The sequence below is a fragment of the Lontra canadensis genome, unplaced genomic scaffold (genome assembly GCF_010015895.1).
Source record: "Lontra canadensis isolate GAN:19392208 unplaced genomic scaffold, GSC_riverotter_1.0 scaffold88, whole genome shotgun sequence".
In the NCBI taxonomy this organism is placed as follows: Eukaryota; Metazoa; Chordata; class Mammalia; order Carnivora; family Mustelidae; genus Lontra; species Lontra canadensis.
Genome location: NW_022631082.1, coordinates 2,604,350 through 2,618,137, shown reverse-complemented (window position 1 = coordinate 2,618,137; position 13,788 = coordinate 2,604,350). Strand labels below are relative to the sequence as shown.

Sequence of the window (13,788 nt, the reverse complement as noted above, 5' to 3'; positions counted from 1 at the left end):
ACAGGGGAACTTCCTTAACGTAATAAAGGCTAGCTATAAAAACCCACAGCTAATAACATACTTGATAATGAAAGACCAATAATAAGACATGGATACCTACTTTTGTCTGTTTTGTTAAACACAGTACAGGAAGTTCTAGCCTGAGCAATTAGACAAGAAAAAAACAAAAGACTGAAGACTCGAAACTTTGAAACAAGAATGTGGCATCTGTAAGAGCCACAGAGCACTACAGGAAGAAAGGAGGAAGCTGCCCTCTCACCAGGAATCTGGGAACCCCAGACCTCAGGGGTTTTTTAGCCAAAACTAGAAGCTGTTTATTCCCAAGGACTCAGTATTCCCACTCAACATTCTTTCTCAAATTTGCTTTGCAACCCATAGGGAGAGGTGAGTCTTACACTGGCAGGTCAACTTCAAAGCCTATTACACTTGAAAAAGATTGAAACATGCATTTTGGGGGGAGAGGGAGAAGTTTAGTATTCACTCAGAAAAACAAAGGTGTGTGTGACCCTGAAGATCCAAACACAGGTCATGAAGTGATATCAGAGGAATAAGTATTAAGGATCCTTTCATTAACTGAGACCTTTAATTCTGAGATATGTAGCATGAAATTCTAATGATTATGGAGCAACTAATTATGTCATTGAATCCTGCCCTGCGGCTATGGGAATACATACGTCTATAGCTACTACCAATTGTGCTATTAATACGTCTTTTCCACCGTTCTTCGCTACATTGTTTCAGTGGAGATTTATTGTCTCACAGTTGTAGAAGCCAGAAGTCCAATACCTAAGTGTTAGCAGGGCCATGCTCCCTGTGAAAACTGTAGGGAAGGAGCTTTCCTAGTTTCTTCCAGCTTCTGGAGGCAATCCTTGGTGTTTTTTGACTTGTAGATGCCTCCCTCCAATCTCTGTCTTTCTTCAGATGTGTGTATGTCTATATTTTTGGGAAACCCAGTTTTCCTCCTGTGTTTCTCCTTTATGCAGGCTTAGGAGAATGTGGATGCCCAAAGTTTTCAACTGCATCTGCCCAGGGATTTGCATTACTACTCATTCGCCATCAGGATCCTGACTTTGATGTTGGAAACTTGCTTCAATAGCAAAAACAACCTTCGCTGAAATTCTGCCACCCTTACCGTTATGTGGCGAGTCGGGTCCCCAGCTCTGCCTGACCTCCACTGCACGTGAGGACCTTTGCAGATGCTGCTAAGGGAGGACCCAGACTCTTGCACTACACCCTGAATTGGTTATTTATACATGAGCTGGTTCTTCTCTCTCTTCAAAATTTCAGAGTTGCTCAACAGTAACCACCCAATTCCACAGTCTTTTTAGTTATTTCTCCCTAACTCTGAAACACCAGAGATATGGAACAAACCGTGCGTCTCCTTCCTCCTGTATCCCACCTCAATTCATCATTAGTGAAAGTATTAACACACTGCCCTAGGCTTGGGGAGGGGGTACTCAGACATCCTTGTACCACCAAGGCTGGGGCTCTGACTGCCATCTGACCAGTGAGGTAGCCCGTCCCAAAATCTCTTTCAGAGTCGTTTCCCAGAACTACTTTTGACATCCAATGTTTTAGGTTGGGTTTCCTAAAACCATTTGTGTCTATGGTTTGCTGCAGGAGGTCTCTTAGAAGAAACCCGTGGAAGGGAAAAGGACAAAGAATAGAGCAGGAGGAGAAGCTACCCATGTCGATGTGATTGCAAGGGAAGAGAACCTGCCTCCGGCCTGATCTCATAGGGAGATCTAGAGCATGACAAGCATCACAATGGCTTTCCTGCCCAGAGACACAAGAAGTGTGGGCTGTTCTATCCCTAAATTGTTTAGTCATTGGCCAAGGACTACCCCCAAGCATGGGGTGATAACAACTTTCATAGTCTCTTCAAGCAAAGTAACCTCTGTCAGAGAAGGTCACTCTGTTCCAGAAGCAGAGTACAAGAATGAGTCATGAGCCGCCCACACCCACAGCAGCTGGAGGCTGGTGTCACCGCCCAGCAAAGAGGATCAAAAAGGAGCCAGTTGGGCTCCCCTGAGCACCTGATGCTCCTTGTCCATCACCCACTGGAGCATAAATTCCATAGAGCAGAAACCCGACTTTCTTTACCATTGTATCCCCAGTGCCTGGCACAGGGTAAGTGTTTATCAAATAGTTCCTGACTGAATGTTCTCTAAGACAAGATCCACGAGGCATGGCCTGACCCAGAGGGACTCCTTGTTCTCTATTCCTAGGCCCTGAGAAGAGGTAGACAAATGAGGGGTTAAGTAGAGAACATTTAGTAACACTAAAATCATGAACCATGAAAGAGGAATCCCGTGGACCATACAAAAATTAAAGAAACATTAGTGGCACCTGGGCTCGGTCAGCAAAGTGCCCAATTCTTGGTGTTTGGCTCAGGTCATGATTTCAGGGTCCCGAGATGGACCCCTGGGTTGGGCTCCACACTGAGCATAGAGCCTATGGAAGGATTCTTTCTCTCCCTCTCCCTCGGCCCCTCCGCCCACTCCCACTCAAGTGCTTGTTCTCTTTCTAAAAAATTAAGAACATTGGGACGCCTGGGTGGCTCAGTCGGTCAAGCGTCTGCCTTCCACTCAGGTCATGATCCCGGGGTCCTTCTGCTCAGCCCAGAGCCGCCTTCTCCCTCTCCCTCCCTGCTCCCCCTGCTTGTGCTCAAGTGCTCTCTCTCTGTCAAATAAATAAATAAAATCCTAAATAAATAAATAAATAAATACAAACATTTGTTCTTCTAAGTATACAATTAAGAAAATTTTTTTTTAAATCACAGAATGGGAGTAAATATTTACATGTCCTATGCCACGCATCTAAAAGAAATGTGTACCCAGAATATACCAAGAACTCTTGCATCTCAAAAATTATAAGACAAAACCTCAGCAAAAAAAGAAAGAAAGAAAGAGAAAAAGAAAGAAAGAAAAGGAGAGGGTGGGAGGGAGAACGAGGGAGGGAGCGAGGAAGGAAGGAAGGAAGAAAGAAAAAGGGAAAGAGAGAAAGAAAATTGGCAAAAATTTGGATAGATATGTCCTAGAGAAGATACACAAATGGCAAATGAACTTTTGAAAAGATGCTCAACACTGGGTATGTAAGACTAATGAATCACTGACCTCTACCTCTGAAACCAATAAGACATTATATGTTAATTGAATTTAAATAAAAATAAATTTAAAAATTTTTTTAAAGATTTTATTTATTTATTTGACAGAGAGAGATCACAAGTAGTCAGAGAGGCAGGCAGAGAGAGGGGGGGGATGCAGGCTCCCCGCTGAGCAGAGAGCCTGATGTGGGGCTCGATCCCAGGACCCTGGGATCATGACCTGAGCCGAATGCAGAGGCTTAACCCACTGAGCCACCCAGGTGCCCCATAAATAAAAATTTTTATAAAAACTTCATGAAGGGACGTGGGACGGCCACTTGGGGAGTTGGTCGGCAATTCCTTATAAAGGTGAGCTTGCTCCTAGCATTTGACTTGCAGTCCCACTCCTCTGAATTTACCCACACACAGTGCTCGTAACATTGTTATCCACCATTGTCCCGCCCTGAAGACAACACAAACGCCCACTAGCGAATGCAAGAACAGATAAATGGAAGCTTCTCAGCAACGAATGGCCACAGAATATTGATACACATAACATTATGAATGAGACAAAAACATTATGCTAAGAGGAAGGTGTCAAGCCCAGAACGGCTGCATACTTCAGGATCTCATTCATATGAAATTATAGAAAAAGCAAAACAGAAGTGGCAGGAAGTAGGTGGGTCAGTAGCCGCCTAGGGATGGATTGGGAAAAGCAGCCATGAAAGGGTCACGGGCGACTTTCTAGGGCAACGGAGATGGTCTAGATCTCCACTCTGGTATTATTCTATAACCTAAGGCATCTGACAAAACACATCACACTGTACAGTTAAAATGGGTGAGTTTTACTGGATAGAAATTATACCTCAATTAAAAATAAACCTTCACACTGATGGAGGCAAAAATGAAAAACAGAGCCTGGATCCGGAACTGATGGCTTCACTGAGCAGCTAAACCACACCACTGAAGGTTCATTTCCAAACATCTTATTCTCAGAGGAAAGTACGTTTCTGAGAAGGAGTAATCACCATTAGTCAGTGATTTCCTTTTCCTTGTCACTGAAAACCATCTTTAACCCTCCCATACCACAGCACAGGCCATGCCACAGAAGGCATGGTCACCGGTTCAGACTTTTCAAGAAACCTGGGGGTAGGCAGTATAGGTTTTCACAGACCCAGAACAAAATTGTTACTTAAAAATCACACTCGTCTCTCATGGTAAGGTAGGTGAACCTGAAGGACATTTTGCTGAGTGAAATAAGCCAGAAGCAGAAAGACAATCACTGAATGGTCTTACTCATGTATGGAATTTTAAAAGTCCCCACTATCAGACACATGAAAAAATGTTCATCATCATTAGCCATCACGGAATTCAAATGAAAACCACATTGAGATACCACCTTACACCAGTTAGAAGGGCCAAAATCAACAAGACAGTAAACAACGTTGTGTTGGAGGGGATGCGGAGAAAAGGGAACCCTCTTACACTGTTGGTGGGAATGCAAGTTGGTGCAGCCACTTTGGAAAACAGTGTGGAGATTCCTTAGGAAATTAAAATAGAGCTTCCGGGGCGCCTGGGTGGCTCGGTGGGTTAAAGCCTCTGCCTTCGGCTCAGGTCATGATCCCAGGGTTCTGGGATGGAGCCCCGTATGGGGCTCTCTGCTCAGCGGGGAGCCTGTTTCCTCCTCTCTCTGCCTGCCTCTCTGCCTACTTGTGATCTCCGTCTGTCAAATAAATAAAATCTTTAAAATAGAGCTTCCCTATGACCCTGCAATTGCACTACTGGGTATTTATCCCAAAGACACAGATGTAGTGAAAAGAAGGGCCAATGTTCATAGCAGCAATGGCCACGGTCGCCAAACTGTGGAAAGAACCAAGATGCCCTTCAACGGAAGAATGGATAAGGAAGATGTGGTCCATATACACTACGGAGTATTATGCTTCCATCAGAAAGGATGAATCCCCAACTTTTGTAGCAACATGGATGGGAGGAGATTATGTTGAGTGAAATAAGTCAAGCAGAGAGAGTCAATTATCCTATGGTTTCATTTATTTGTGGAGCATAAGGAATAAAATGGAGGACATGGGAAGATGGCGAGGAGAAGGGAGTTGAGGGAAATTGGAAGGGGAGATGAACCATGAGGGACTATGGACTCTGAAAAACAATCTGGGGGTTTTGAAGGGGCGGGGAGGTGGGGGAGGTTGGGTGAGCTTGGTGGTGGGTATTATGGAGGGCACGTATTGCATGGAGCACTGGGTGTGGTGCATAAACAATGAATTCTGGTACACTGAAAAGAAATTTTAAAAATTAAAAATTAAAAAAAAGTCCCCACTCATACAACTAAAAAGTGGACCAATGACTGCCACATAATTCTGGGGAATCTAGTGTGCAGAATGATGGAAATAATGAGGGCGCTGCGTTGTACACTTAAAATTTGCTAGTAGGGACACCTGGGTGGCTCAGGGAGTTAAGTGGTTAAGCGTCTGCCTTCGGCTCAGGTCATGAACCCAGGGTCCTGGGGTTGAGCCCTGTGTCAGGCTCTCCTTCCGTGCTCTCTCGCTTTCAAATTAATAACAATCTTTAAAAATTTTTTGCTGAGGGGATAATTTTAAGTGTTCTTACCACCAAAAACCAACAAGTTAGGAATTGTGAGGTGATGGACGTGTTCATTAACTTGATGGTGGTGACCATTTCACAGTGCAAACATATATTAAATCATCGTGTTTTTTTAAAGATTTTTTTATTGACTTATTTGGCAGAGAGAGAGCGTGTGCAGGCTAGCACCAGCAGGGTGAGGCAGAGGCAGAGGGAGAAGCAGACTCCCTGCTGAGCAAGGAGCCCCATGTGGTTCTCCATCCCAGGACCCTTGGATCATGACCCGGAGGGACCCTGACCGAAGGCAGCCACTTAACTGACTGAGCCACGCAGGTGCCCCTAAACGATCGTATTTTCCTTTTTTGAATCAACCTCAAATGCATACGATTTTTATTTGTCAATCATTCCTCAATAAAGCTGGGGAAAAAATTAGAAATGTTTAAAAACCACATTAGTTCCTGTTTCTCAGGCTCGACTCTGCCTGCAGAAATGACTCCCCAACCATTCCCCCCATCTCTGCAGATTCGTGTCACTTCTCCCAGCAAGTCCTGGAGTCCGTCGACTTCCCGTTTCCTTGAATCTGGGTTGATCATCCGATTTGCTTTCACCAAAAGAATAGGGTGGAGTGACACCGCCAGGCTGAGGTCCTGCAACCGGCGCCCCCCACCCCCGCCCCAGTTTTGCCTTCTCAGATCCAGCCCCCATGCAAAGAAGGCTGGGATCATTTCGGAGGGCGGTTTGGCAGTTTCCCAGAAAGCTAAACATACTCTTACCATAGGACTCTGCAGTCGCACTCCTTGGCATTCCCCCAAAGGAGGTAAAACGCTTACCCGCACCCCGCGCGCACAGAAGCCTGCACGCAGTTTTACTCCTAAGTGCCCAAACTTGGAAGCAGGTGTCCAGTAGGTGAATGGACAACCAGACAACGAGCTATCACTCAGCGCTACGGAGAAATGAGCTCGCCACCCTGAAAGGACGCGGAGGAGGAAATGTGCACTCGTGCTCCCCAGCGAAAGAAGCCAGTCTGTAGAGTCTACCTACGGAGTGATCGCAACTATCCGCAGTTCAGGGAAAGAGGAAGCCCAGGAGGAAAGTCATATTATTTCTTCGCATCAGACTGCCCTCCCCGGGGGCGTGGAGGTGGGGAGCAATCGATGTACGGAGCCCCCCTAAAGTCCCAGTCCGGTAATTTCAGAACCGAGGAGGGGAGAAACCAGGCATGTGATGCAAATGTGTAATCAAACTCGGGCGCAGTTTGACCTAGCTGGCCACGACCCGCTCCAGCCCTGCCTCTGTGAGAGGTGAAAGTCCTAGCCCCACACGCTTTCCCCGGCCGCCTGAAGTTTTTAAAAAATGACCGGTACTTAGCCCAGGCATAAGTCCTGCGGGAGCCGGAGTGGCTCAGTGGGTTAAAGCTTCTGCCTTCGGCCCAGTTCATGATCTCAGGGTCCTGGGATCCAGCCCCAAATCGGGCTCTCTGCTCGCCAGGGAGCCTGCTTCCTCCTCTCTCTCTGCCTGCCTCTCTGCCTGCGTGTGATCTCTGTCTGTCAAATAAATAAATAAAATATTTTTTTAAAAAAGCCCTCAATAACGAATGGGTGTTTGCATTGGTTCTGTTTTCCTTCTTCTTACTACAAATCACACCACATGGAACAGATGTGTGGATATCTGCGTTTGTGATGGGGGACAGTGTGCGTGTCCGAGAAAATTCCCTGAAGTATGAAAATGCCCTGAAGTAAGAAAATGCCCCTTTCTGCGGGCAGAAAGGGAAGGCGCCTTCTGGTCTCTTGGCTGATTTTGCCGGACCCCGCCCTTGCCAAAGGTGGGATCCATTTCACATCCCATCGCCCCGCTGTGAGGACGCCTCTCCAGCCACAGGTCGGCAGCCCAGCCAGGCCCCCAAGCGCTTTGATCTTTTACCAATTCATAGGGGAAAAAGAAAAAGTGTATTCTACGGGCTTTGAACTTCCAAATGTTTTTATTATGAAAAGAGAGCGTATCCTACGATGTTATTTCCCAGGCACTTGCGTGTCTTTTTATAAGCCGACAGCTTTTTCTGTTTCGCGTTTCTAGAGACTATCAGTCATTTCTTAAAGACTTCACCTATGGGGCGCCTGGGCGACTCAGTCATGACCCCAGGGTTCTGGGATGGAGGCCCGCATCGGACTCCCCACTTTCCACTCCCCCAGCTTGTGTTCCCTCTCTCGATGTGTCTCTCTCTGTCAAATAAATAAGTAAAATCTTTAGGGAAAAAAAAAAAGGACTTCACTTGTATTTCCTGCCTTAAAGGCAGTCATTATTAATGTTTGATCAACCTTTCCTTTTTCACGCTTGTTTCTTATCTTGCGTGTATGGGGGGGTACACCTTTAAATTGCTGTTTTTAATGGCGTGATTACTCATTTATATGTGAAACCATGAGCATGCTATTTATGTCTTCTTAGTTGCTGTTTTTTTTTTTTTTTAACATGCTTAACATCTCACTGCACCAGGGTGAATTTGTATGAAATCACCACACTTTCGGTGTTTTCTTGGTTTCTTTTTTTCCTTTTTACACTTAAACCTTTGATCTTGCTGGAATTTACTAGGGCTCTGGCCATCTATTTGGCTTTTCTGTCAACCGCTGATTGACGTAATTTGCAGTTTACTGCCCAGAGAAATTGACACCCATTTTCTGTGTTTATAAGCCATTCGAATTCCTTTCTTTGTGAATTGTCTGTTCGAGCCCTTGTGCGTTCTTCTAATGAGTGTTCTGTGGCTGAAAATAACAAAATCAAGGGTGGGCCTTTATTGAGCCCTTACTGTATGCTCATACCGTGCTATGGCCTTACACACGCGCCTTTCCTTTGAACCTCATCACAGCCCACGTTATAGATTGGAATATTGACCTTAAAAGCTGATGAGGGCATGAGTTTCCCAAAACCTCAGCGCTAGAAGGTGACTTTCTGGAGACTGGAATCCAGGCGTGTCAGGGGATTGCAGATCCCATGTACCTGACCAGCCACATACCATGGCTAGATGGAGATCGGGAAGGGACACTGGTGGGATTGCAGGAAACCATCAAAAGTCCGTGTGGGCTTAAAAAAAAAAAAAAGTCCGTTGTTGGGGTGGGGGGCAGCACTTGGGAGGCTCAGATGGTTAGGCACCTGCCTTCAGCTCAGGTCTTGATCCCTGGGTCCTGGAATCAACCTCCGACCTCCGAGTGGGAGGCGGTTCCCTGCTCAGCGGGGAGCTTGCTTCTCCCTCTCCCTCTGCTGCTTCCTCTGCTTCATTTCTCTCGCTCACTCTCACTCTCTGGTCAAATAATTAAATAAAATCTTTAAAAAAAAAAAAAGAAGTCTGTTGTGGAGAACATGACACAATGGGGACTGGAGGTTCTGGAGATGGGGTTAGTGGTTGGAGCTAGACTTTAGAACCCGGCGGGGGAGCAGTACAATAAGGAAGAAGGTTGGAAAAAAAAATTCCTCTGCTCAAGCCATCACCGCGCTCAGGAGAGCTTGAGGTGGGGGAGCCTTTGGGGGTGCCGCCAGCTGAAGCCCCCAGACATAATCCTAGGGCTTTAGGGAAGGAAATTCCTTTAGTAGTTGGTAGTCCCTGGGTGCATAGCCAATCACCTGCATCCCAAGGATTCTGAACGTGTTTGACTCCCTTCTTTCTTTCCCCTTCCTCCTTTTCTGCCTCTCCATCAGCCAGCATGGTTGCCTCAAATTCTGAAACCTATCCCGCCCTATCCTTCCTCCAGGCCAGGTCTCCGTGGGTCCTCACTTTGGAAGGAAATGTTCAAATTCCAATGCCTACAGGTAAAGCTCCCTGGAACACGGCCACGTGCGCTTGACTCCCCCTCCGCCCCCCTACAGCAGCTTTCCAGCCAGGCCGGCTTAGATTGGCACAATCCCACGAGCCCAGGTGGTCTCTCTACGCCTTGTAGCTATGCCTCTGGTACCGGATTCTTGTGGGGACCTCAACACAGTACCGTAAAGGAGGAGACTTAAAACAACAAAAATTTATCCTGTCACAGTTCAAGAGACCAGATGTGTGAAATCAAGCGATCCACCGGGCCTCCCTCCCTCCCAAGGCTTTAGGGAAAAATCCTTCCAGAGGCACCTGGGTGGCTCGGTCCATTAAGCATCTGCCTTCGGCTCAGGTCATGATCCGGGTGTCCTGAGATCTGGGATGGAGCCCTGCATCATGTCTGGCTTCGGGCTCAGTGGGGAGCCTGCTTCCCCCTCTCCCTCTGCAACCCCCACCCCGTTTGTGCGTTCCCCCCCACACACACACCCATAAAATAAGTTTTAATTTTTTTTTTTTAAGAACCCTTCCTTGCCTCCTCCCAGTTTCTGGTGTTCCAAGCAATCCTTGGTGTCCTTTGGCTTGTAGATAAATCCCTCTGATGTCCACCTCCATCTGCACATGGTCGTCTCCCCTCTGTGTCTCTGTGTGCCCTCTCCTTTCCTTACAAGATGCCATTCATTGGATCTAGGACCCACTGTCGTCCAATATGACCTCATCTAATTACAACCAGGAAGACCTGGTTCCCAGGCGAGGTCATATACCAAATGAGGTTCTAAGCAGACATGATCTGGGGGGAGGAGGGGCACACTTGTCAACCCACTGCCACCGTCAGGAACAGGGGGCCCCAAGAGGAAGAGAGAGATGAAGGGTGTTGTGGGAGGTTTATCAGAGCAAGCCGGCCAAGCGACCATCCCTCTGCTTTTACTCTCCTTCTATTGGGCAGGTCAGTCACGTGGCCCCACAACGCGCTGGGGAAGAGCTGAGAAGCACATGGATATTTGGGGATCCCCCTGGTTTCCCTGCCTGCTTGCTGTACCCCTAAAGCCCAGCGCAGCATCATCTGGTCCGTAGGATGCTCAGTGAAGTTTTGTTGAGTGAATGAATGAATGAATGAATACCAGAAAGGCAAGGGTCAGGAGCCAAATAGGAAGTCTGAGGGACCCGAGGCAGCCCTTCGATCCCTGGCGCACCACCCCGGTAGGAGCCGAGGATGGGCAGAAGCTGGGGGGGGGGGGGATTTCCCTGCTCGGTGAACAGCTCAAATCCCTCCCCTTTGCCGGACATCCCCAGAGTGCGGTGGGGCGGGTCCCAGGCAGGTTTGGGCAGGCTGGGGCCTCAGGGCTGAGGGAGGGCTGCCGCTTCCTGTCCTCCCCGCCGATCGGCGGCTCGCCCCGCGCCCGCCAGCCGAAGCAGGGCCGATGCAGCTCCGGCTGAGGACCACGATGGCAGAGGAGGGTTCTGGCTGCCCGGTGCCCCGCCTGCCCTGGGCGTCCATCCAGAGGGTTGCTCTGCCGCTCTTTATCCTGGCCGGCGTGATCGCTGTGGTATACTGCTTCTTGTGCCAGCGCCCTGCGCAGCAGCGGCAGCTCGAGTCACCTGGGGTAAGCCGAAAAGGAAGGCGGAGAGATGCAAACCTGCCACCTGCTCCGTGGAGCGTGGGGACCTCCGTGTGGGGCCTTGTGGGGGTGCGGAGGGGAGGAGACCAACCGGGAAGAGAATGCGATCGGGCAGAGCCCGGCGCAGACTGAGAGACGGAACGCCGGGGGCGGGGGGGGGAGAAAAAAATATATATATATCAGAATGAGATGGAGACAAGTCGTTCTGGTTGGGGAAGAACAGAGACCGAGCTGGCAGATAGGGCATGGCTTCTCTGGATGTCTGGGCTTGGGGGGCGGGGGGCGGTAGGGAATGGTGGTTGAGCCGGGGAGGTAAATCCCGGGTGGGGATCCCGGAGTGCGGAGGTTGCAGCTGAGAATGGGGCATCCGATGTGGGCATGGGAAAATGACTCGTCTTTGGTGTTCCCCCAGCAGGCTGACTCAGAAGCTGCTGGGGGCTTCACAAAGCCAGGACGGGGTGGGTTCGGGACCTCCAAGGGCAAGCGACCCACAGCGCTTTTCTGGAAACCCCGGACACCCACCACAGAGACCCCCTTTAGGGGCAGCGCAGGGGGGCGGGACTTCGCAGCGGAGAGACAGCAGGTGTAGGCAGTTCAAACCTACTTCCTCTTTAAAAGCTCTTTTTAAAAAAAGTCACAACTCAGTCCAACGTGTTGAGAAGTGGGTAGGAGGACCACCAGAGAAAAGAGAGGTCTTCATTTGGGGGGACCTTAAAGCCTTGATGCTGATATGCCCACCGGTTTTCTCTTCTTTCCTTCCAGTGGGACATGGCTGAGCTCCAGCTGAACCACACAGGTAACCCCTGGTGCATGTGGGGGAGGCAGAAAAAGAGAGGGAGGAAAAAAGAGAAATTGAGACGGAGAGACAGAAAGAGAAAGAACAGGAGAAAGGGAGAGAAAGAGAGGCGAAGTAGGGCAGTGTTTCCGGCTCTCTGCTCCATTACTTTCTCAGTCCCTTGCACTTTATCCTCTGCCTTGGGAGAACTAAAACACGGCCCATCACGGTCACGGTGGGTTGCCAGATTCCTTCATCCATCCCCACAGACCTTAACTGAGCAGCTGCTGTGAGCTGGGGCCCCAGCAGGGAAGAGGACTGTGCTTGGCCTCGCACCCATGGGCTCAGACAGTAAATGAATGAATGCATAAATCACGCAGCTGCCGTGGAGGGTACAACCTGCCTCTCATATGTTTTACAGAAAAATGAAGCAGGGGACGGGATTGGGGCCTGCCAGGGTTCGTTTTGCTGCGGGCAGTGAGATCCTCAGGAGCAGCGTCCCTGAGAAGGTGGCCTTAGATCAAAGACGTGGAGGCGGTGATGGACGGAGCCGCCAGTTGGTGGTCCGTGGGGAAGCCATTCCCCTCCTGGGCTCTCTCTAGCCCTCCCCATGGTGGGGCCTTTCCCCGCTCATCCCCAGAGGCCCGAATGCTGTGATCATTGCATTTGGTAATGGAAGGAAACCCCGTTCCTCTTTTTTGTCTCTGGCCTTTTCCACTCTGGCTGCTGGGACAGAATACAGTAGATGGGGTAGCTTGTAACAGCGTTTCTGGAAGCTGGAAGTTCAGGATCAAGGTATCAGCAGATTCGGTGTCTGGTGAGAACCTGCTTCCCGGTGTCTAGGTGGCCTTCTTTTCTCTGTGTACTCACATGGCCGACCGGGAGAGAGGGCGCCACCCTTAAGACCTCACCCCCTCCCAGAGGCCCCAGCCAATACCATGACCCTGGGGGTTAGGTCTCAAACCAGGAATCTTGGACATCTGGGCTGTAGCGCTCCTTCCCTAAACCTCCGACCTCCCCGACACTCTGCCTCTAGGTCGGCGGCGAGATGGCAGGTTACGCTGGCTGGGAGACCCGGCCCTGGGCCGTTCCTTCTTGCACGGACTGGAGCTGGACAACGGGCAGCTGCGTGTTCGACGCAGTGGTATCTATAGGCTGCACATCCAAGTGACATTGGCCAACTGTTCGTCCTCCCCGTGGGCCACCACGCGCCACAGGGCCACCCTGACGGTGGGCATCTGCTCCCCAGCAGCCCACAGCATCAGCCTGCTGCGCCTCAACTTTCACGAAGGCTGTGTGGTCACCTCCCAGCGCCTGACACCACTGGCCCAAGGGGACACGCTCTGCACCAACCTAACCCTGCCCCTGCTGCCGTCCCCAAACGCTGATGAGACCTTTTTTGGGGTTCAGTGGGTGCACCCCTAATTATTGCCCCTCCTGACCCAGATCGGTTGGGAGGATGTTTTCTCTTTTCTTTTTCCTTTCTCTAATAAAAATGCTTTCTTTTTTCTTTGTGTATCTCTGCAGTATAGCACCTTATAATAAATATCTATTGGGTCTTTGTCTTCATTTCTGGCACAGAGCTCCAGTGCCAGAAAACCCTTGGAATTTCCTAAGTGATGAGAATGATAAAGATGTCTTTTGTTATGCTAATGAGGTGACTTTGGGAAAGCCCTCTGTTCACCTAGGGTCTAGGGCCAGGTTGCCAGGGGAACCAACCAAGGAATAGGGGGTTGGAACTTTCAGTTCCCGCCACCAGAAACCTGTGTAATGAAGCCTCCTCGAAAACACTGGAGAAGGGACGCCTGGGTGGCTTAGTGGGTTAAAGCCTCTGCCTTCAGCTCAGGTCATGATTGCAGGGTCCTGGGATCGAGCACCGCATTGGGCTCTCTGCTCAGCAGGGAGCCTGCTTCCTCCTCTCTCTCTG

General features: G+C 49.4%; 1 protein-coding gene across 1 annotated transcript; it reads left to right on the top strand.

Annotated features, from left to right (window-relative positions):
* Nucleotides 1-10,730: 10,730 nt before the first annotated feature.
* On the top strand, nt 10,731-13,369 carry CD70 (CD70 molecule). The gene is made up of 3 exons (XM_032883496.1): nt 10,731-11,071; nt 11,849-11,882; nt 12,898-13,369. Exons 1-3 carry the CDS (start codon nt 10,889-10,891, stop codon nt 13,284-13,286), a joined length of 606 nt encoding a protein of 201 aa, XP_032739387.1. The 5' UTR covers nt 10,731-10,888; the 3' UTR covers nt 13,287-13,369.
* The last annotated feature ends 419 nt before the right edge of the window (nt 13,370-13,788 follow it).